We start from the raw sequence: 25,508 nt of genomic DNA on the forward strand, positions 1-25,508 counted from the left end.
AAAAAATAAAATAAAATTCAAAAAAAATAATTTTTTAAAAGAAAAGAAGAATGCAAGAGCCTCATTTAAAGGAAAGCATTGACCATTGTGGTTATAACTAACTTTGTCCTGAATGGGAAATTGTCTGACCTAGATCTTAGAATTAATTTCTAGCTATTCAAGGGCATAACAGAGCTAGTTAACTTAAGAGGGGATAAAAAGAAAAATTACTAACCCAATAATTCTGTCATATTTCTCATGGTTAAGTGTTCCAGAATGGCAACCCTTCCCTTTTTAATAGGGATTTTGTTTTTTAAGAATCCACTTCAAAAAAAAAGAATCTACTTCAGTATCTCACTAAAACTATTTTGTACTCAATGGTCTGCATAGTGAGTAAAAAAAATTATGTGGTTGTTGTTTGTTTGGTTTTGTTTACCACCAGTCTAGCAGGGCATAGCATCAACAACCTACGTTATACAGATGACACAGCCTTGCTCGCCAAAACTGAGGAGGACCTGGAGCATTTGCCACAGAAAGTCAAGGACTATAATCCCTAAAGTGCATTGAAGCTCAGCCACAGGAAGACAAAGATTCTCACCACTAGGCAAATTGGCAGCATCATGAAGGATGAAGAAGAGATTGAGTTTGTTCAATTTCAACTTGCTTGACTTCAGAATCAACACTCTTGGCACCAGAAGTCAGAAAACTAAAAGATGAATTGAGTTGTAGAAGTAATACTGTCAGGGACCTCTCCAACGTGCAAACACAGAAAATTATCCATTATTATTATTATTATTATCATCATCATCATCATCATTATCATTATTAACAAGCTGTGGCTGACTCTGAGAAGAATGGGAATCCCAGAATGTTTGATCGTGCTAATGCGAAACCTATACTTGGACCAAGAGGCAGTTGTCAGAACAGAGCAGGGAGACACTGCATGGTTCAAAATCAAGAAAAGGGTCCGTCAGGGATGTATTTTGTCTCCATACCTTTTCAAACTGTATGCAGAACAGATCATCCGAGACGCTGGGCTGTAGGAAGAGAAATGTGGCATCAGGATTGGTGGAAGAATCGTCAACAACCTGTGTTATACAAATGACACAACCCTGTTTGCTGAAACTGAGGAGGACCTGAAGCGCTTGCTGCAGAAGGACTGCAGTCTTTAATATGAATTGAAGCTCAATATCAAGAAAACAAAGATTCTCACCAGTGGTCCAATTGGCAGCATCAGTATGGATGGTGAAGAGATTGAGATAGTTAACAGTTTTAGTCCACAGTCAACACTCTTGGTAACAGCAGCCAGGAAATCAGGAGGCGAATTGCATTGGAAAAGTCAGCTGTGAGGGACCTCTCAAGAGTACTGAAGTGCAACGACATCAGGCTGGAGACTAAGGTACGCCTGATCCAGGCTATAGTCTTTGCAATTACATGCTATACATCGGAGAGTTGGACAGTGAATAGGGATGATAGAAAGAGAATTGATGCCTTTGAGCTGTGGTGCTGGAGAAGAGTGTTGCATATACCATGGACTGCTAGGAGAACAAACAGGTTTGTCCTGGAGAGGGTGAAGCCAGAATGTTCCCTGGAGTCAAGGATCCTGAAGCTTCATCTGACATACTTTGGGCATGTTGCAAGGAGGGACTGGTCCTTAGAGAGGGACATCATGTTTGTGAGAGTGGAGGGACGGCGCAGGAGATAAAGACCCTCAATGAGATGGATCGATTCTGTGAGTGGAGTGGTGGGAATGAATGTGTTTGAGACAGCGAGCTTGGCATAGGATAGAACGACGTTTAGGGCTCTTGTACATAGGGTCACTATGAGTCGCAAATGACTTGATGGCACATAACAACAACAACAATCCAAGAGAATCCAGACAACAGTGTTTTTTAATTGTGGTGTTCACAAAGAGAATTGAATATGCTGTGGACCACCAGACAAGCAAACAAATCTCAGAGCAGTACAACCAGGATGGATGCTTCTTACAGGCAAGGATGGTGAAACTTCATCTCACATGCATTGGACATGTTGTCAGGAAGGTCTGGTTCTTAGAAAAAGGCATCATGCTGGAACAGGCAGAGGGTCAGTGAAAGAGAGGAAGACCCAATGGGATGGGTTAACACAATGACTATCACAGTAGGCTCAGAAAAAGCATGGCAGGGATTGTAACGATTGTTCAGATACGCTCCTAGGGTCTCTGTTTTTGTAGTTGACGTCACAGGCTGTCTGTTAAAGTGATTTCAGATAGAAAAGTTTTATACTTCTATTTTATTATTATTTTGTGTGTTTACCATCAAATCGGACCAGACTGATACAGGAGGAGGTTATCCCTCCTTCTCCAGCAGAGCATCTGGTAGATTCAAACAATGCACCACAGGGATTGTAGTGAGTTTTATACTTTTATGTAGCCAACCTGATATCCATTTTATACTTGTTCTCAAGATAAATTGTTTTTAAGTAAGAGACCTTTTTTACCATGTAGTGAATGTCCTGGCTTCACTCTGCATTTCCTGGTCAGATAATTGAACCAGAGAAGATACAGCAATTTTAGTAGCTTTTAAAAGAGCAGGTTCTCTGATTTGCTTAAATTAGTCCCAACAAAGGCCAAGCACTTGTTGCACAGTCCCAGAAACTCAGTGGTCGCCAAGATCAGGGACGTCTGACTTGCCAAGGAAAGAATGTGAGGAGGCAGGAGGAACAGTGAGAGTAAAGGCAGTTTGTTAATTAAAGTGAGAGTATGTTCCAGAGAGAGAGAGAGGAAAGCTGAGTAGTGTCCAACCTACTTAGAGGCAGGTTCTCAGCTTCTCAGGCAGGTTTTAAACAAATGAAGGATAGTATATGGACCATCAGATGATGTTACTGAAAGTTCCCACTCAGGTCTGCTGTTTGTGAAGTCAGTGAGTCACAAGCTACTTTACTGAACATGTCAGCTTTCTGAGGCATTGGCATCTTCCTTATAGGTTAACATGGCTCTTGACTCTAATTGGATGAGGAGGGCTCAGGCTGTACTCTAATAGCTTGTGTGGCAGGGTTCCAGCTGACTGCAAAGCACTTAAGATAGTTTTAACCTTACCTTTCACTCTCCTTCCCTGTGCTTTTACCCCAAATAATTTTAAAAGTGGCTAACTTATTACAGCTTCACAGCACCATTTGTTATAAATGTTAACTACTGTCAAGTTGGCTTTGACTCATAGAGACCCTATGTGTAATGTTATTTTTAGGTTGCTAGTCATGTTAGAGCTCTATGAACAACCTGTCCAACCATCCAAACCCTATCCTATCCTGTGCCATCCTCATCATCTCTGACACACTTGAATCCATTGCTGCATCACTTTGTCAGTGCAGCTGGTGAGTCTTCCTCTTTTTCACCAACCCTCCACGTTTCCAAGCATGATGTCCTTCTTCAAGGAGTAACCTCTTCTAGCAGCATGCCTAAAATATGCGAGATAAAGCTCTGTCATGTTTGCATCCAAGGAGTACTCTAGCTGCACTTTAACCAAAATAAATCTGTTGGCAGTATGTATACAATAGAACCCTACTTTTTCTGACCTAAATTTACCTGCTACTAACCTGTATCCAAAGAATTATGTCTCAGTAAATTTTTTTTAAAGAACAAGTATTTATTTATATAAAGATTCTTGCCATGAAAGTTTCCTTACCAATTTTGGAAAGGGACTACTGAACCAAAATTAAATGAGAAAAACATGCAGGAATGAATTGAAGTTATTATAAAGTACCATTTTCAGATAATACAAATATCAGTGTAATGTGTATTCTATTTTTAAGTTTACCAATTTCTACAGCTATAGTTTCAAATTCAAAGTGCTACATCTTAGGAATCAGTATTTGGAAACTTATCAAACCATTCCCTTGAAAATCTTTTTTGTACAGTTTATCATGAGTGACTTTAATAAAGTCTTTACTGTTTAAGTGTAACCAAAGTTTTTAAAAATAAATGCCAAAGTGTTTCTGATTACTTCTTTTGAATATCTTGCTACCTTTTGAATCTGGTCAAGACATTTTGAACATGAGAGGTGTGTATGCATCATTTCAAAAGAAGAAAAGCAGCATGGAGAGCACAGGCTCTATACTATGGAGCCGTCCCTGCTCTGTGCTGGAATCATCACAGGTACCGCTCCCATTCTACTGAGATTAGGGGCAGCTATCTTAGTGGGTGGGAGAGTCGGGCTCTGGGGAGCACGTTCAAAGTCTTCACTTGGTACTTGGTTATACTGAGGCTTGGCATAGCCTTCCATGTTGGAAGGAGACATGGATCCCAGGGATGAATGGTTGCTGCCAATGTAGCTCCTGGCAGTGGATGTCCGGCTCTTTGGAGGAGGCACATCTTCCCTGATATCATGATGAACTTCCTTTTCATATTTTTCTTCTCTGCGGAGGAACAACTTCCAGGTGTAGGGTGCACTTGTCGATGCCCACTCTGTTCTGCACTGTACAAACGTATGACCCAGAATACTCAGTAGTAGCATTTTTCACAGATATAACAGGGGAGTTCATGTCTGCTAACCACGAGGTGGACAATTTTTGATAGTTGGACAATTTCTGCCATTCATATCGTAATGGAAGTGAACCTTCTTTTGGTTCACATTTTAAAGTCATTTCCGATTTCTTCTGATCCATCAATGTAGCATTTTGTGCCTGAAGGTTTAACAAATACTGTCAGCTGAATCTTCTGATTTCCAACACCAGGAGCTTTTTTCACTTTGCACTGATACGTGCCAATATCTGATAACTGTAAATTTGTGACATTTATTGATGCATCACCAGATTTGAGATCATTACTTGTGAAATGTACTCGTCCTTTCAGGCCTGGATAGTAGTTATCATAAATTTTGTCTCCAGAATATAAAATAATCACTTGATCCACCTTCTGATTATCAGATGGTGAGAGCAGCCACTCTATATCCAGTGGTCCTTGGTCTTCTGGATCAAGAGTAAATTTGCATGGCATATAGGCAGTTTCCCCTTTGGCCTTTTCAACTGTCTGATCAGAAGGTGTAACTTCTGATGAAATCCGCACAAGAGCAAAAAGCGCAGCAGAAGCGCCATGGTGGCGGCCCGGCAGTAGGCGGTGGCTGCAGGAATGCGATTTTGGCCGGGGGTCTAAGTCTCCTGGCTCCCGCAGCGGCGACACCTCTGCACGCCCGCCCCCTCTCGGCAGGTGAGGTCGCGTCACTTCCGGCTGCGGCCCGGCCCGGCCCGGCCATGCGCTTATCGCCCCGCGGCGCGCGCCCTGTTCGCCGGCCGTCGTGTGCAGTTGCCTTGGCAGCAGTGCGCCGCGAGCGGGCTAGTAAATTTCTTTTGAAAATACATGTTACATTATTTTAATCAAGCATTTTGTTACTATGTGCCATTGAGTCTGAATCAATTTATACTGACCCTCCAGTGGGTTTTCAGAAGCTTTATTGCTCAGGAGGTGATTGTCCATCTTTTTTGCATAGCAACTGATGGATCTGAACCATGTACATTTGCATTGGCAATGCAGTTCCTTGTCATTAGACCAGCAGAGCTCCCTATCCCTTAATCAAGCATGTATTTATCAAAATTGCAGTGATTACTCAATATTAAAGAAATCCTTTGAGACTTATAAAAAATTATTCTAAACATAAAAATATATAGCGTCGGTTGTATACTAATGAAGGAATTTTTCTTTTACTTTTCAAAGAGGAAGAGTGAACTGGGGGGGAGGGAGAAAGTTCAACAATCAATGAATGAAAATCTAAAATTTATGTAAATGATCACTAAAACTAATAAAGATTAAAATTTAAAAATATATAGCATCAAGATGCTATCCTGGGCTAAGTGTAAATAATGTTTATGAATAAAATAAAACGTTTATAGATTGACAGTTTAAAAAGAGGTTATTCCGTGAATAAGGAAAAGAAAAAACTATGCCAGGTATGTCTTGGAGAAAGTGCAGCCAGACTGCTCCTAAAAGGCAAGGATGGTGAAGCTTTGTTTCACATTACTTTGGGCATGTTGTTAGGAGAGGTGGTTCCTTCAAAAAGAACATCATGCTCTGAGTAATGGAGGATCAGCAGAGGAGAGGAGGACCCTCAAGAAACGGATTGGTACAGTGGTTGCAGCAGTGAGATCGAGTATATCAGAGATGATAAAGATGGCATAGGATAATACAGAGTTCAGATCTGTTATTCATAGGTTTGCTATGAGTCAGATTCAACTCACACTTTACAGCAACAACATGCCTTTAACATTTGGCCTCTGGAATCAACCAGAATTTTTCTCAAATTTCACTTCTATCAGTTAGCTTATTAGCAATAACTTCTTCAGTGTATGTATACTGAGCAATGAATCTGAGAAGATGAACTACATGAAGAAGAGTGTGATAACAGGATTAGAGGAAGAATCAAGAAAAACCTGTGATGCAAATAATAAAACCTTGCTAAGATGAAAATAATGTCTTGAATATAGAGATGAAGATTAAGGCTTTTACAGCCTTCTTTATGAATTGAACTACAACATAAAACTTAAAAAATCCTCCCAACTACACCAGTAAGCAGAGAAAAAAATTGAAATTGTCAAGAATTTCACTTTACTTGGATTCGTATTGAACACCCATGGAATCAGCAGTTAAGAAATTAAAGCACATATTGCATGGAATTAATCGGCTGGGGGTGGAACCACCATCAAAACACAGAAACCTCCTCTAAAATGTTAAAAAGCTTTGAGGAATAAAGTGTGCCTGACCCAAGCCATGGTATGTACAAATGCCTCATGCATTTGAAAACTAGACAATAAGGAAGACCAAAGAAGAATTGATGACTTTGAATTATGGCAAAGAATGTTGAATGTACCATTGAGAAAAAGATTGAACAAATCTGTCTTAGAAGAAATAGCATGTGAGTGCTCCTGCGAAAGGAAGATGGTGAGATTTCATTTCAGTACTTTGGACATGTTACCACTTGGGACGCGTCCTGGAGAAGGGCCTCATGCTTGGCTTATTAAATTTGAGAATCATCAAAAAAAGAGAACATCCTTTAATGTGACGGGTGAACACAGTGGCTGCAGAAATGGGCTCAGACAGACAACAGTCCTGAGGATGGTGCAAGATCAGGCAGTGTTTCATTCATTTCATAGAATCAGTGTGAGTCAGAGCCAATTCAACAACACCTAACTACAACAACATTAAAATTTATAGAGTACTAGGAAAAAGAAGCTTAAACTGGTGATAGAGAGTCTCATTATAAATTTGAAAGATATTTTTCTGATTAATGCATACTGGATTTTATGACTCATGTGACCTCTTGGAACCATATATCAACCATATAGATACTGAAAATTAATTGGGCGGTTTTGTTTCTTTCAGGAAAATATCTGCGGCAAAAGAGAATTGACTTCCAGCTTCCTTATGATATTCTCTGGCAGTGGAAACACAATCAGGTACAACACACTTGTTTTACCAAGTCTCATTCTTATGTGTAAAAGTTAGAGAGGAATGCAGGAAAGCTTTTTTATCTGCTTCATTATTACATTCTTATTCAAAAGTGGGAAATTCCCTGAGAGGGTTCTGAGACTAAAAAAAAAGGCATCTACAGCCATGTTTATTCTGAGACTAAAAAAAAGGCATCTACAGCCATGTTTAATATGACCTGTTTGCCTTAATCCATACTATACAGTAGTAGGAAGCTTTTTGTTCCCTAGGCAACATTCTGATAATATTTTTAGACTTTTATTTTGGTAGCAAAAAGTGTGTTCTGTAAGAATCTTGTTTGATGCTGTTCTCAGAAGAATTCAAATGTACTGCCAGCGGCACTAAGAAATTTCAGGCCTTGTGGGGTTTTTTTGGCTCCTTCACATCACAGTGAAATTATGTTTCATATACAAAAGAGATTGTTCTAGCAAGAGAAACAGGGAAAATGTTTAACACCCTTGTGCTTTTAAAAAATCTTTGAACATATTGGCAACTAAAATAGGAAAAGTGTTAACTTTTCATTCTTCAAAAATTGAAAGCTTTTCCTTGTGGATATTTTTTTCCCTTAAGATTTTATATTAAGCTATAGACTTTTTAAGTCCCATAGTATAAAACAACCATTGGGAAATAATAACAGAGATAATATAAGTAAGTTGAATGAGCTCCTAGATTTTGCCAGAAAGATACCAAAGATTGCTTTTGGTTCACCGAAACAGTTGATGTTTCTCTATTTTCTCTGTTGACTTCTCTTCAATCCTGAAAGGACAAAATGTTAGATAATTTGTCTTGGAGAATTATTAACAGTGACAGAGACATTGCATTGACAATACCTTTGCTTTGAAATATAATAGAAGGTGTTTTGTTCTCGATTTCTCATCCTGAAAAACCAGGATATTAATTTTTTTAATTCCATATACTCACTAGACCCTCTAGAGTCCCTAGATGGCATAGTTAAGCAGGTTACTAACTAATATTTTAGTAAAAGAAGAAGGGATTGGTGATCTGCTTCAGAAAGGCCCATCTTTGGGAAAAATCTCTGTGGAGCAGAGTTCTACTTTAAAATACTTGAGTCCGAATTAACTTAGTAGCAACAAGCCACTCTAAAGGAGAAAAATGTAGCCTTGCAAACCCTGATGGGACTGTTGTGCTCTGTGCCATAGGATCATGATTACTCGGCATCAGCTCAGCCACAGAGTTTCCTTTGGGTGTGGATCGATAGTCTGTACATGTGCAGTGCAAGTGTTCCTTCCTTTTATGGACACATAGACTAGAATCTTAATGTATCCAAACAAAACCTTTAATCTGTTGTTATTTTTCTTTAAGGCCATACAACAACATACTTAAAAAAACATAATAATAAATATCTTTCTTTAAATTACATAATGCTTCTTTTGAATCTAATTTCATTCCATGTAATCCATCAAATTACCTTTTATTCTAAAATAAAAAGTAATCACACCTATTTTCTCTCAAATGTATCTAGCCCAAAAAGTCTTGTAAATATTTCCATGTGAGCATGTACAAGGTTAAGTTCCTGTATTTGTGATGATTACTGCTACTGTCTTGCATTTAAAGTTAAATGATACATCAAGATTTTTTTTCCTTCCAGCTGTACAAAAAGCCAGATGTCCCACTATATAAGAAAATCCGTTCAAGTGAGTAACTTGGGAGCTATTTTTTCTGCCTCCTTTCTATCAGTATTCTACATACTCTGGCACTTACAAACATATCCTGTGTGTTCACAAACAACTATTTGCTGTCTTTTCAAGATGTCTATGTTGATGTCAAACCCCTTTCCGGTTATGAAGCTACCACCTGTAACTGTAAGAAGCCAGACGATGACACTGGGAAGGGCTGTGTGGATGACTGCCTCAACAGGTACTATACCAAAGTGATTCCTAGAAAATAGAGATTTTGGTTATAGAATACTTCACTTGAAGGGAAAATTAGTTGATTCTTTGATTTCACATTAAGATGTTGCTGAAAGATATATAAAAATTGATAGGCCAACTGCATAGTAGATGACTAATGTAATTTCAGGCATTTTGTACATGAAGGCTGAGGTCTGCATATAAGGAAAGTTAATATTGATGAAAATAGCATTTTTATAGGTGTTCTGAGCATTATGTGCAACAGTGTTTATAAGATATTAATAATCTTATTTATCTTTCTAGCTTCAATATGTAGAAGCCACCTTTAGAGATTAGAGGAGGACAGTGACAATGAGAGTGGAGAGGCAGGGCTTGTTATATTTTGGAGGAAAAATTGGTGGACAAACTATTGACATATAGGGGATATGCATACAATCATTTAGTCATTGATGCTTATCAAAGATGGTAATACTGTCATAGAGTTGGCAATCTTTATCTGGTTTAGAGGCAAAAATTATTTTTATTTACAACTCTTGACTTTATGACATTGAGATTTCAAAATAGAATAGTCTTATGAAGATCCAAACCTTTATTAGGAGTGTATTTTTAGAGATTTTTTTTTATTGTTGGTTTTATTAGCATAAATAAATTTACAACCACAACAAAAGAAGAACTAAATGAACTTCACTTTAGTACTTCAAAATGTTCCACATCATCCTGTGGACTGAGAGGATAGTGTTTCAGTACTTCCTGCTTCAGCTGTGCCAGCTGAGAAATTCTGCCATTCTTAATTCACTGTAAAGTCTCATTTTGTCATTGTATATGCATACAGTTTTATATGGTGGTAATAGCTGGTCTAATAGCTAGTGTATGTACACTGACTTGGGTGGGGGGCCAGGTTTCCATTCATAAATATGTTATACATACTCAGAAAACCCTGTGGTCAGCTATTAGGTGTTTCAGACTCAACAGCGTACAACAACATATAACCATAAAGCTCTGGTGGCCTAGCAGTAAGGAGCTGTGCGGCCAACCTGAAGGCATACTGTTTGAATCCACAAGCTTGCTCTATGGGAGAAGGATAGACAGTCTCTCCCCATGTGATACACTGCCACTGAAAACCCCGTCTGCTATGGGTCATAACATGTTCCATAAACTAACTACTTTTAAGAGAGCTATAGTCTTCCCATAAATTGATAGGGCATAATTTGCCATTCTTCTGTTGATCATATTATTTCCATGTATCGTTATTTAAAATGTTGCTATATAAAATACTCACTTACTGACCAACTCATTATCCAACATTTCACATTTGCAGAAATAATAAATCAGTTCCACTATGTGGTGTGTTAAGAGTATAATGAATGCACAGATATGAAGTAAGAGTAATACTCACTGTGATTTTTAAGATTAGGAGTCACCTTGATTGGGCCTTAATTCTTTGTGATCTGGAAAGTATATTAGAGAACTCTGGTAGCCTGGTGGTAAGGAGCTGCACTGCCAACTCAGACATATGATTTGAATCCACAAGCTGCTGCACAGAAGAAAGATGGCCAGACTCCTCCTGTGCGATTATGAGTTGACTCCAACACACCAGCACAACGTAAGGAAGAGTTAGACAGTTATACGTAAAGGCAGTGTAATACTTTCTCTTCTAACATTATGAAGAGAAGACTCAGCATTAGTAGCCCAAGTCTTATTTATATGAAGTTGAACATGTCACCACTCTCCAACCTTTTCACTATTTTTTTAATACCAATCTTTCCTCCCATGATACTCTGGACCACACAGATTGATACGCCTTACTCAGAATTACAAGGCTTCTAGAGAAGTAACGAGTTAAAATACAGGATCAAGAAAAATTGATGATATACGCGTTTGTTCCGTACTATGTTGCTCAGCTGTACTAGAAAGGAGGTTTCTCTCTGGCCAGTTAGCCTCTTGGCACATCAGCCCTTTTGCCTCTGTCCTGCCTAGGCAAGTGTTATAAAGCTCTTTCTGCTGATTTAAGTGCCCACTTCACCACTAAGCCTCCTGCCCAAGGGCAGTCACTCTAGCTCTGTGAGTTGGCAAACCCAACTCTTTTGGCAAGTACCCAGAGGCACCCGTACTCTGCCAGCAAGCCTCCTGCCCAGAGGCACTTATCTTTCTCACCGTGTGGGCCCAAAAGGCCACAGTTGTGTCTCACATCAGTCTAATGATTCTGCTACCACCTTTTCTCTGCCACCTCTTTTTATCACCTCTCTGGTGTTAAAACTCCCCATGTCAAAAATAAATAAATAAATTGGGAAAAAAAACCTCCCCATGTCCTGCCTTTCAGTGATGGATTCAAAGGGTACATCTGCTCCCAGCTTTTCCATATTGATAGTCGCAGAGAGCCCTTTTTCTGCCTTTGGAATAACCCTTTTTAAGCCTGTCAGAATGACAAAATGGACTGATGCCCATATTGGGATTTACCTTATTTTCATTGTCCTACCCCATAGGTGTCAGGTATATTGTTTACATTATTAGCAAACTGTCTGATCCCCTTGGTAGACGACAAACACCTTGTATTTGCCAAATCCTGTTAAGTAACTGGGGTAATGAGAATAGGTGTGTCAGAAACAATGAGATTGGCTCAATATAAGGCAGGATTCAGAGCTATCGTCCGTAGGGTCACTGTGAGTCACAAGCGACTCGACAGCACATAACAACAACAGAGTTCTTGAGGAGTCTTGGTGGATTAAACATTAGACTGGTAACTAAAAGCTTGGTGGGTGAATCCACCACGAGAAAGACGAAGTACTCTACTTCTGTGAAGATGTATACTCTTGGGAATCTTATGTTTTGTCCTTTAAGTTACTGAAGTCATAATCGGGTCAGCTCTAGTGGATTTGGTTTTTGAACTGTTTCAGTGGGAGTTACAAAGACAGTGGTTAGAAAAGCCACCCTAGGTAATTCACTGCACTATAGTTATGTACTAATTTAATTTAGCAGTTCTGTATTGAATGGTATGGGAGCCCTGGCTGTATTAACTAGACGCTTTATGGTTCAAACCAGCCAATCTTTGGAAGAAAGGTAAAGGAGTTTGATTTCATAAATATTTATAGCCTTATCCCAAAGATGCATGGTTCAAATCCACCAGATGCTCTGCTGGAGAAGGAGGGACAGTCTCCTCCTGTGCCAGTCGGATCTGATTCAGTGGTACACAACAAGAAAAGAAGAATCAATCAATAAATAAAATATTATTAAAAACCTTACAGCCTTGGGAAATCCTATGGGGGTAGTCTTTGTTGCTGAGTGCTATGGAATCATCTACAACTAACAGTGACCCTTTGAACAATAGATCTGAACCCTGTCCTTTCTGAACCCCATGCCATCCTCATCATCTCTGACACACTCTTCCTCCCTTGTGATGACTCTCCTCCTTTCTAAACATAATGTCCCTTTCCAGGCAGTAGCCTCTCTCAGCAACATGCCCACAGTGTGTGAGATGAAGCTTCTCCATCCTTGCCTCCAAGGAGCACTGTGACTTCACTTTTCCCAAGATACACCAGTTTATTCTTCTGCTACTCCGTGGGATCTTCAGTACTCTTCTCCAGCACCACAACTCAAAAAGCAACAATTCTTCTGTCACTATAATTTATTGTCCAGCTCTCAGATGCATAGCTAGTGAAAAGACTAGCACACCTTTGTTGTCAGGCTGGCATCCTTGCTCTTCAGAGAGGTCCCTGTCAGTGGACTTAACTCAGTGCAATACATCTCCTAATCTCCTGAACTCTGGTACCAAGGGTTTTGTGGATCCAAGTAAGATGAAACTGTTGACAATTTCAGTCTTTTCTCTGTCATGATACTCCTTTTCCATTGGTGAGGATTGTCTTTTTTATGTTGAGATGCAATCCATATTGAAGGTTATAGTCTTTGATCTTCTACAAAAAGCTTTTCAAGACTTTATCACACTTGGCAGTCAAGGTTGTGTCATCTACATAATAATCCTGATGTGACATTCTTCCTCAGAGTCCAGCTTCTTGAAATGATTTGTTCAACGTACAGGTTGAATCAGTAGGGAGAACAGATAGAACCGTGATCCACACCTTTCCTGGTCTAGATAGCTATTTCATTTGAACATAATTAAATCCTCTGGGACTCCCATTCTTCTAAAGGCTATTATGATCCACATAATTCTGCTTTTGCATAATCAATAAAACTCAAATAAACTTTTTTCTCATCTTCTCTACTCTCAGCTAGGATCTGTATGACATCGGCAGTGATATCCTTGGTGCTACAGCCTCTTCTAAACTCCCCTTAAACTTCTGGTAGTTCTCTGTCAGGGTACTGTTCAAGCTGTTTTTGGATGATCTTAAGCTATGTTAATGATGCTTTTCTATAATTTCCACATTCTGTTGCATCACCTTTCTTGGGTAAGGGAACAAATACAGCTGTTTTCCTAGTTGCTCGATCAGCCAAGCAGCTGTCCTCTAAATTTCCTGGCACAGACTGGTGAGCACATTCTGGGCTGGATCTGTTAATTGAAACGTATCATTTGGTATTTCATTAATTCCAGGTGCCTTGTTTTGTTGCCACTGCCTGAACTTCTTCCTTCATTAACATTAGCTCTTCATATTGTACTTCCTCAAGTTTTTCCATGTCAGTCAATTTTTTTGGTACAGAGACTGAATTCTTTCCATCTTCTTTTAATGTTTCATAACTCATTCATGATTTTTACCCATAGCATCTCTCAGTATTGCAACTTGAAGATTGAATTTGTTTTTCAGTCTTTTCAGAAATGTCAAGTGAGTTCTTCCCTTTTTACTTGCAAACCCCAATTCTTTGTACATTCCCTCTTTAAAACTATCCGGTCCTGCTCTATCCACATGGTACCTCACAGATTGGATTTATAGGGTTTTTACTGGCTAATTTTTGGAAATCTATCTTCAGGCTGTTCTTTCAATAGTAGAAGAAAAATAGTGAAATTAGGCAGTATGGTGCTGTGTCTCCTTAACTGCTTAAGGTGATTACCTACAACACCTAATCCCAGGAATGTATTCTCTGCTTTCTGTTCACTGTGTAAGAACGAACACTGTACGGTTTATCCTTATTAAAATAAGAGTGATATTGTTGGGGTTGTGTTTTTTATTTTACTAATTTTAATTTACAGATATTTTGGGTTGTTTTTTTAAATAATAGATGACTCAGTATTTTCAATTGCAAAGTATTACATATGTTCTTTGTAGGATTTATAAATTATGACTCTAACTATAAGCAGATATTTTGTTGTTCTATCATTCTCTGTTTTGATCATAATAAACACCATTACTTATATTCCAAGCCATATACTAAAACTGAACAGTTCCCACGTTAGGTAGAACCCAATCTCTCTGCCTTCAGTTTGGGTCCATCATATCATGACCCTCTATCAGGTTTTCTAGACCATACTCTTTATGAGAGGATACTGCCCAGCTTTCTCTAAGAGGGAAGCTGGTTGATTAGAACCACCAGCATGTTAATTAGCAGCCCAGTATATTATACACTCCACCAGAATACCTTACAAAAGATACAGAAACTAAACAGAAGATTTGGTGACTACCTCCTTTGCCTGGGACCAGAAGAACTGAGTTTTGCCCAGGTATCATTTCTAAACCTTTAGATAAAAACTTCTATAGAAAGGGAGCTCTGGTGGCCTAGTGGCAAGACGCTGCACTGCAATCCCAGAAGTACGCGGCTCAAATCCACCAGATGCTCTGCTGGAGAAGGAGGGGGCAATCTCCTCCTGTATCAGTCAGACCTGATTTGACGGTACACGTAAAAATAATACAATAAAATTTAAAAAATAAAACTTCTATAGAAGAATTCTGAGGGAAATAGTAGAATAGATTTTCAAATTGTCATGAAATCCTGACTTTATTGAGCCAGAGAATGTGAATGAACCTCCAAAAACTTATTGCCCTGAGGTAATTTTTAAGCCTTAAATCAAAAAAGTCCCCCGATGTCTTATTTAAACTAAACTGGTTTTGTTTACCATCATTTCAGATCCGACCTGTAGCTGACCCTCTAGCAGATTTTCATAAGCAGTAAATCACTCAGGAGGAGATTGCTTGTCTTTATCCTGCAGAGAACTGGTGGTTTTGAACCTTTGGGTCAGCAGCGCAACTCCTTATCACTAAGCCATCAGAGCTCTCCCTTTTGGATTTAGTAAAGAATGTCTGCCTTTAACATTGTGTGCCCTTTTAAAAAACTAATTATATGAGAACTAATTGATACTAGTTAGAGAAAAGATTTATAGGAAATTGAGATCATGTTAATGGTGGAGGAATAGTACAGGAAAGGAAGGTGGAAATAATTCCACAATTTATATAAATACAAGTTAAAATATAGTCAGGGTCACTAATTTTATACATGTAGCAGTTGTTGAATTGTATGTCTTTCTGTGCATCTTTTCAATAACAACAAAGGTAATTCTTTTAAAGTAAGAATTTTTTTTAAAGACGGTATAGCTTATGTGAAAAACAGTGTACACAAACTTTGTAAATAAACCAGTATAAAATAAAATAAAAGATGATAGCTTGCATCTGCTGTTTTTAGAAATATTTACTACTTAATTCATTAGAGGTTTTAGGTGTATCTTACCTTGTTTTATATCCCATTATGGAAATGTCAGGTTGAGTAACAAAATAGAAAGTTTTCATTAAACATAAAGTGAGTGCTTATATGGACATATAATATGAATGGACTTAAAGTTATTTCTTTTCTTTTTAGAATGATCTTTGCTGAATGTTCCCCCAACACTTGCCCTTGTGGTGAACAATGCTGCAACCAGAGGATACAGAGGCATGAGTGGGTGCAATGTCTAGAAAGATTTCGAGCTGAGGAAAAAGGTTGGGGGATCAGAACCAAAGAACCCCTAAAAGCTGGGCAGTTCATCATTGAATACTTAGGGGAAGTCGTCAGCGAACAGGAGTTCAGGTAATTGATGATAGATAAATAAATAAAATGACAGGAGTACCAGATTAAATGGGGGAAATAGAATATTTGTAATTTACTTTCTCCTTGATCATTGATTGACTTTCCATCATTCCTCTTCTCTTTAGGAACAGGATGATTGAACAGTATCATAATCACAGTGACCACTACTGTCTGAACCTGGATAGCGGGATGGTAATTGACAGTTACCGCATGGGAAATGAAGCCCGATTCATCAATCACAGCTGTGACCCAAATTGTGAAATGCAGAAATGGTAAGGGAGCAGGGGAAAGGGAAGCCAGAAGCCCAGCTCAGCAGAAGGCATTCCCCAGATTTGGACTTGCCACAGTGTGAGACCGATTATACTCGGGCAGAGTCCCTTGACACTAGATCTTCCAGCAGAGTTTAAGCCCCATCCTAAATAGTCTTCCCGAAAAATGTAATCATAATGATAATTATAACACCTAATACGTGTTGAAGGGCACCTCAGTGGTGTAGTCCACTGCTGTATCCACTGCTGACTCAGAGGCTACACATTTCCAGAGGTTTAAGTCCACCAGTAGCACCTTGTGAGAAAGATGGGCAGCCTTCTCAAGTGCAGTTTACAGCCTCAAAAACTCGGTGCATGGTCACTATGAGTCAGAATGACTTGATGGTGCCTTTGGTTTTATTATATATTACGTGCTTTCTATGAGGTAGACATTCCATTACATCAGTCAGTTCATGCAGCCAAGCTATAATGCATACTTGGATTTGTCACAGACAGAAATAAACATGATGCCCCACTCCTCAAATATATTAAAATGTAACTGGGGGTGGGGAATCTAATTGAGAAGGAAAATTGTTGTTGTTGTTGTTGTTGTTGTTGTTGTTATTATTGTTATTATGTGCTGTCGAGTTGCTTGCGACTCATAGCGACCCTGTGTACAGCAGCTCTAAACTCTACTCTGTCCTGTGCCAATCTCATTGTCTCCAACACATTCATCCCGACTTCCCAAGTCACCAAATCAGTCCACCTCCCAGAGGGCCTTCCTCTCCTGCACCTGCTCTCCACCCTCCCAAGCATGATGTCCTTCTCCAAGGACCGGTCCCTCCTTACAACATGGCCAGAGTATGTCAGATGAAGTTTCAGAATCCTTGCCTCCAAGGAGTAGCCCAGTTTAACCCTCTCTAGGATGAATCTGTTTGTTTTCTTAGCAGTCCATGGTACCCTCAGCATTCTTCTTCAACACCAAAGCTCAAAAGCATGAATTCTCCTTCTATCCTCCCTGTTCATTGTCCAGCTTTCTGATGCCTTAACAAGTGATTGCAAAGACCATGTACCAGTCACACCTTAGTCTCCAGAGACACACCATTGCTCTTCAGTACTTTAGAAAAGTCCCTAACAGCAGACTTTCCTATTGCAATACACCCTTTAATTTCCTGCCTGCTGGTGCCAAGAGTGTTGATTGTGGAGCCAAGCAGACTAAAGCTGTGAACAATCTCAATCACTTCACCATCCATCCTGATGCTGCTATTTGGTCCAGTGGTGAGAATCTTTGTCTTCTTGACATTGAGCCTCAATCCATATTGGAGGCTGCAGTCCCTGACCCTCAGCAACAAGCGCTTCAGGTCTTCCTCAGTTTCAGCAAGCAGGGTTATGTCATCTGCATAACGCAGATTGTTGGTAGATCTTCCACCAATCCCGATGCCGCATTTCTCCTCATAGAGCCCAACCTCCCGGATGATCTGTTCTGCATACAGGTTAAAAGGTATGACAGGACACATCCCTGGCATACGCCCTTCCCAATTTTTGAACCATGCAGTGTTTCCTTGCTGTATTCTGACGACTGCTTCTTGGTTCAAGTAGAAGTTTCGCATTAGCATGATCAAGTGTTCTGGGGTTCCCATTCTTCTCAGAGTCAGCCACAGTTTGTTATGGTCCACACAGTCAAATGCCTTTGCATAATCAATGAAGCATAGATAAGACATTCCTCTGGTACTCTCTGCTTTCAGCCAAGATCTATCTAACATTAGCTACAATATCCCTAGTACCACGACCCCTTCTAAACCCAGCCTGGAATTCTGGCACTTCTCTGCTCATGTGCTGTTCCAGTTATTTTTGGATAGTTTTCAGCAGAATCTTGCTTGCATGTGAAATCAACGATATTGTTCTATAGTTTCCACACTGCTGGGTCCACTTTCTTTGGAATGGAAACAAATACAGATCTCTTCCAGTCAGTTGGCCAAGTGATTGTTCTCCAGATTTCTTGACACAACTTGGTGAGCTCATTCAGGGCAGCATCTGTAGGTGCTTGCTCATATGTTGTTTCATTAAATCCTTCTGTGTTTGCCAATTCCTTTCGATACAATGACTTAGTATATACTCTCCGTCTTCTTTTGATACTTCCTGGATCCTTTAATACTCTGCCTAAAGCATCCTTGATTATAGCAATTCGAGGTTTGAATTTGTTCTTCAGTCTTCAGTTCCTTGTTATCATCTGATGAATCTGGAATCACAGAAACCAAGGAACCTTTAGATATAAACTATCAGATCAAAGGCTAGACAATGGGAGATAGATGTTGAAGGGAGTGAGTGGGTAGAAGTGGAGGGGTATCTTGATGGATGGTGGAGCAAAGAAATAAGTGGGTCAGGGCACTTATGTCAAGGCCAGGGACAACACTGAAACTAGTGGTTAATTCCACAATAAGGGATATATTTTCACTTTTTCTCTTAAATGCTTATCTGTTGGGTACTTCTCTAAATCTGAACATTCAGATTGACACACACTAGGAAGGACTGGCCATCCACTTCCAAAATAGCAGGTCTCTGAAAACCCTCTGTACAACAGAACACACGTGGAATGACAGGAAGGGCAACTGAGTATGGAAATACAAAGGAAGAGGAACAGTTGTAAGCAGACACTAGTGATTGGAACATGGAATGTGAGAACCATGAATGTAGGAAAATTAGATATTATTAAGGAGGAACTGGAACGCATAAATATTGACAATACTAGGCATTGGGGAGAAGGAAAATAAATCACCTTAAAAAGAATTCAAAAAAGATCTTGAGATGATGATATGAATAGTTCTATGTTTGTTTGTTTTTCTGTGGTGGGGTTGTAGCTCCATGTTTTTATAGGTATAATTAATGGTTTTCTTTTTTATTGAAATATAATTCATAAATTATGCCTATTCATTCACAGTAAAATACACATTTTTTAATAATTTTTTATATTTCTTGCAAAAGATACATTTACAACTTTTACAAATGTATACATGCACCTAACCAGCTTGACAGGAGTGAGTTTTGGTTGGCATTTTTAAAATTGTGGTTTTAGTGAGTTTTCAAAATAAATAGGCTTTCATTCAGTCATTGACATTTTTCCTCTTTCTTTGTAATGCAAGTATTGTTCCAGATTGTAAATTGTCACACATGCCATGTCTGAACATCCAGTCTTTCCCTTCTCCTATTCCAGTGTAGTGCTCTTTATACTTTCTCTTCCTGCTCTCCCCTCCCCCAGAGTTCAGTTTTTGGTTTACCATCATACTTCGATAAGAATAGCTCATCACCACTTCTTTTCTTCATTGTACTGGAATTCCTAATGAGTGCAATAAGAAAAGGAAAAAAGGGAAGGGAGGAACAGAAGATTAGAAATTAAACTGTCATTATTTGAAGACAACATACTCTAAATTTAAGTGATTTATAGAAACAAAGTCACTGTTTTAAAATCAGTGTATTTGAAATTTACTTCAGTGTATTAGTGACAAGCAAATAGAAACTGAAATTGAAAAAACAATGCTATATTATAAATAGTATATATACTATGCTATTATAAAGTTTCAAAGTACAGTTGACAACTAGGAATAACTTGAATTCACGTTTATAAGGGTTCATTAAAGGTTTACACTACCAGACTGCAAGGCTTTCTGTAAAGGTACACTAATTAGTTGATTTTAAAAAAATTAGTATTTGCTTAGAATGGATTAATAGACCACTGGAATAGAATTGAGTCCTAAAAAAGGCTCAAATGCACACTCTTTATTTAGGACAAAAGCCCCATGGCAGATCACTGAGGAAAAGATGTTGGTTGGGGTTTTTTTTGTTTTGTTTTGGTTTTTTATTTGTTTGTTTTTATTTTTGTGTGTGAGTATACCGTCAAATCAGATCTGACTGGTACAGAAGGAGATTGTCCCTCCTTTTCCCGGCAGAGCATCTGGTGGATTTGAACCGTGTGCCTCTGGGATTGTAGTTGCAGCTCCTTGCCACTAGGCCACCAGAGCTCCCCTTTTGTGTTTTTTTAAGATGTTGTTTTCAAATAAATGGTGCTGAGTCAGTTGACTAAAATGAACTTTGACTCATACCTTAATCTAAACATAAAAATTAAAATCTAAGATAGCTTGTAGATCTAGTTACTACATTTAAAACTATTTTCTATAAGGAAAAATAGAATTATTTCTCTGATATACATCATAAATAGCACTGAGCAAAAAGTGAATTTTTTTCCATCAAAAAACAACATTAAGGGAGTATAAAGGCAGACTGAATTTGCAAGCTTTTATCTGACAAAGAACTATTTTCCAGCATCTACGGATCAACTAACATACTGATACTTTAAATGTTTGTAGTAGATAGAAGAATAAATACTGCAAGAAAAAAAAATGCCGTCAAATACATGGGTCATTATCACATCAGGGGCTGGTCAATGGGAGACAGGTGTTGAATGCTATAGGCGAAAGTAGGAAGGGATGGTGGTATAATAAGGAAAGGGTGAATCAAAAAAACAACAACATGTAGTGGGGAGCAGCATCATTGAAACTATTGATCATTTTTACAACTGGACAAATGTCTTTCATCTGCTGTTTTCTGTGCAGTGCTTATCTGTCAGATACTATTATATATTTAAAGATTGAGACAGACTAGGAAGAAGGATTGGCCATCAACTTCTGAAAACCCTATGTACAATAGAGCACACATAGACTATCACTTGGACTAGCAGAAATGACAGAATCATTAGTCTACAGAGAAATAATAGCCACTACATAGCCTCCAAAATAGCTAAAATTAAAGAATGAACAGTACTAAATATTGTTAAGGGTGTGGAACAAAATGAGCCTTCATAGGTGTCTGGTGGAAATATAAATTGATAGAACCACTTGGGGGAAACCTTTGATAATAAACACTAAAACTAAGCACACCTAATGGCGTGTACAGTCTTACACAGTCTTCTTAGGTATATCTCAGAAATCTGTATATATTCAAAAGACACAAGATTTTCACCTAAGGCACACAAAAAAATTTTTTTCCAATATTTTAGGAGACTTTAGTAACTAAAAGCAGTCCAAATGTTTATCAGTACTAAAGTCAAAATATCTTGTTGCTCATCTGCTCACTCCTCTCTACTGCTCCTCCTTCCCCCTTCTCTCTCGCTCTCTCAGTGCCATCAAGTAGGAACAGACTTACAGTTGACCTTCTCTTGGCTTTTCAGGAAACTAAATCTCCTAGGAGATTGCTCATCCTTCTCCCCAGGAGTCCCTGAATTCAAACCACCAGAGGAACCCCACCTTTGAATTAGCAGAGCATCTGCCTCCCTAGGGACTAAACCACCAGAAGTAGACATTTTTTTATATGTTGTTGTTGTTATTATGTGCTCTAAATGCTGTTCTATCCTGTGCCAACCTGGGCATCTCAAATGCAATTATTCCCACTGCTCCAGTCACAGAATCGATCCATCGCATCAGAGTTCTTCCTCTTCTTCACCACCCCTCCACTCTGCCAAACATGATGTCCCTCTCCAGGGGCCAGTCCCTCCTTGCAACATGCCCAAAATATGTTAGACAAAGCTTCAGAATTCTTGACTCCAAGGAGCATTCCGGCTTCACCTTCTCCAGTACAAACCTCTTTGTTCTCCTAGCAGTCTATGGTATATTCAGCACTTGTGTCCAGCACCACAGCTCAAAGGCATCAATTCTCTTTCTATCATCCCTATTCACTGTCCAACTCTTATGACGCATAGCATGTAATTGAGAAGACTAGCCCGGAGCAGGCACACCTTAGTCTCCAGTCTGATGTCGTTGCTCTTCAGTAAGCTTGAGAGGTCCCTCACAGCTGAATTTCCCAATGCAGTTCTTCTCTTGATTTCCTGGCTGCTGTTACAAGAGTTTTTATTGTGGAGCCAAGTAAACTAGAACTGTTAACTATCTCAATCTCTTCACCATCCATACTGATGCTGCCAATTGGCCCACTGGTGAGAATCTTTGTTTTCTTGATGTTGAGCTTCAGTCCATATAGGAGGCTGTAGTCCTTGATCTTCTGCAGCAAGTGCTTCAGGTCCTCCTCAGTTTCAGCAAGTGGGGTTGTGTCATCTGCATAACGTAGGTTGTTGATAATACTCCCACCAATCCTGATGCCACATTCCTCTTCATACAGCCCAGCGTCTCGGATTATCTGTTCTGCATACAGATTGAAAAGGTGTGGAAACAAAATACATGCCTGATGGACCCCCGTCTTGATTTTGAACCATGCAGTGTCTCCCTGCTCTGTTCCGACGACTGCCTCTTGGTCCAAGTATAGGTTTCGCATTAGCAAAATCAGATGTTCTGGGATTCCCATTCTTCTCAGAGTCAGCCATAGCTTGTTGTGATCCACACAGTCAAAAGCCTTTGCATCATCAGTGAAGCACAGATAGACATTATTCTGGTATTCTCTGCTTTCTGCCAAGATCCATCTACCATTAGCTATAATATCCCTAGTACTACGACCTCTTCTAAATCCAGCCTGAACATTTGGCCGTTCTCTGTTGACATATTGTTCCAAACATTTTTGGATAATTTTCAGCAGAATCTTGCTTGCATGTGATATTAATGATATTGCTCGATAATTTTGCATTCTATTGGGTCACCTTTCTTTGGAATGGGAACGAATATCGATCTTGTCCAGTCAGTGGGCCAGCTGGCTGTTATCCAGATTTCTTAGCACAACTTAGTGAGCACATCCAGGGCAGTGTCTGTTTGTTGAAATATGTCAGTTGGTATGCTGTCAATTCCTGGAGCCTTGTTTTTGCTAATTCCTTCACAACAACTGGAACTTCTTCGTTCATCACCATAGGCTCTTGCTCATATATAGTCATAGTAAAATACTCCATAGCAGTGAGTATTGTTCATTGCATGACTATGATTGATTCGGTGACTGGGGTAATCGGGATGGGTGTGTCAGAGGCGGTGCGGTTGGCGCAGGATAGAGCAGGGTTTAGAGCTGTTGTGCATAGGGTCACTATGAGTTGGAAACGACTCGATGGCACATAACAACAACAACAACAACTAGTATATGGAATTACAGTATAACCTTGAGTGAAAGAAACCAAGCATAAAAAAATATTCTATAGAATACAATCAAAATCTATTATTTGAAGTTTGAAGCAGGTAAAAATATGTGGTAATAACTGCTGTTAAGTAGTTTCCAGCTCAAAGGTAGATTGTGGAGCCAATAAGCTGAAGATGTTAACAATCTTTCTGTCTGTTGTAATGCTGCCAGTTGGCCAAGTGGGGGATGATTACATTAATTTGAACTCCAAACTTTATTAGGAGTCTGGTACCTAACTGGGTTTCCTTTATAGGGAGGAACCTAAGTAGTTAAAGAGAAAAGTTTTCTGGGATGCTGCAGTGCAGATGGTTTTGTAGGAGGATCTAGACAATGGTTACATAGTTGTTACATACTTCCATATTCAGACTACATTTAAGATATTTATATTCTGTTCTCAAAAAAAAATAAGAATTTTTTATACACAGATGTAAATAATATGTAATCTGATTTTAATATTATAATATCTGCCACATACTAAACACTACAGCTTGTCATCTAGTTGATTTCAATTCGTGGAATCTTATGTGTCAGAGAAGAACTGATTTTCAGTGGCTGATTTTTTTTTTTTTTTAAAAAAAACCTTGCTAGTCTTTTATGTCCAGGTGCCTCTGAGTGGATTTGAACTTGCATCCTTTTAGTTAGGAACTGAACATATTAACCATTTGTATCATCCAGGGACTCCTGTGGTACACTTTATCTGTAAAAAACCAAATAGTAGATGAGCTCTGGTTTTCCTAGTGGCACGAAGCTGTACTGCAATCCCAGAGGCACGCGTCCAAATCCACCAGATGCTCTGCTGGAGAAGGAGGGACAGTCTCCTCCTGTACCAGTCAGTTCTGATTTGATGGTATACACACAAAAATAATAAAATAAAATTTTTAAAAGTGTATTTTTTAAAAAAAAAACCAAATAGTAAATAGACTATGTAAGCAATAAGGTTTTTGTTGCAGCTCCAACTCCTGAACGGTGCTAATGGTGTGAAAGAAATCATAGACTGTGTAAATTAATGAGAATTGATATTCTCTAATAAAATTGATTTGTTAAAAAAACTGCAAGCAGAGAACAGGTATGGCCTGTGGGCCATAGTTTGCTTACCCCTGGAATAGTCTGAATTTAGAAAAATTAATAACAAGAACCTGAGATATTTGAGGTCACATACAATAACATGAGTTCTAAGAGAAACTTTGAAAAATTAACATTTCTCCACATTGGCAAGAGGGAGAGGATAGCTTCGTTTTTTTGTTTTATTTTTTAATGCCCTGGATTTGAATTCCTACCACTTAACTCTAAGGGGCCTGTGTTGGTGTAGTCCTTCCTGAGTTGCGCTGCAAGCCTCAGGTGGTGCCTCCCTGCCTATTTGAATCCACCAGCAGCTCATCAGGAGAAAAGGGCAGTCGCTCCCTTGTGATTTAGTCTCTAAGAACCCACTGGAGTATCAGCTGAGGAATTCTGCATATCAGTGAGTTTGTGTTTTATTTGCCATATAACTATAAATACCACCTAAGCCACAAATAATTCATATATAAGATGGAGAGTAAGAAATACAAACACAGGCTATACACATGGATCTCACCTAATGGTATGCATAGTAATCAAATTGGATACATTTGTGGAAAGACGCGCTGGAGAAGCTCACTATCAGCAGTGAAAACCAGACCAGGTGCTGATTGTGGGACAAACCACCAACTACTCATATGCAAGTTCAAGCTGAAGTTGAGGAAAATTAAATCAAGTCCAAGGGAACTAAGATTTGACCTTAAGTCTGTCCCACTTGAATTTCAAAACCATCTCAGGAACAGGTTTGAGGCCTTGAGCATCAGTGAGCGTAGACCAAGTGAGCTCTGGGAGGATATCAAGAAAATCATCCATGAAGAATGCAAAAGATCATTATAAAGGCTGAAAAAGAAGAAAAGACCAAGA

The 25,508-nt window shown here is 39.0% G+C and overlaps 1 protein-coding gene and 1 pseudogene across 1 annotated transcript in view; one reads left to right on the top strand and one right to left on the bottom strand.

Annotated features, from left to right (window-relative positions):
- Window positions 1–25,508, top strand: part of ASH1L (ash1 (absent, small, or homeotic)-like (Drosophila)) — a 313,081-nt gene that overhangs the window by 255,851 nt on the left and 31,722 nt on the right. Inside the window, 5 exon segments of the mRNA XM_006895786.1 lie at window positions 7,328–7,401; window positions 9,042–9,087; window positions 9,202–9,310; window positions 16,039–16,245; window positions 16,371–16,517. Of these exon segments, the coding sequence (XP_006895848.1) occupies window positions 7,328–7,401; window positions 9,042–9,087; window positions 9,202–9,310; window positions 16,039–16,245; window positions 16,371–16,517 (583 nt within the window).
- LOC102872225 lies at window positions 4,145–5,049 on the bottom strand (annotated as a pseudogene).

This window comes from Elephantulus edwardii, unplaced genomic scaffold, assembly GCF_000299155.1.
Source record: "Elephantulus edwardii isolate Elephantulus edwardi_28Jun2011 unplaced genomic scaffold, EleEdw1.0 scaffold00176, whole genome shotgun sequence".
Taxonomy (NCBI): Eukaryota; Metazoa; Chordata; class Mammalia; order Macroscelidea; family Macroscelididae; genus Elephantulus; species Elephantulus edwardii.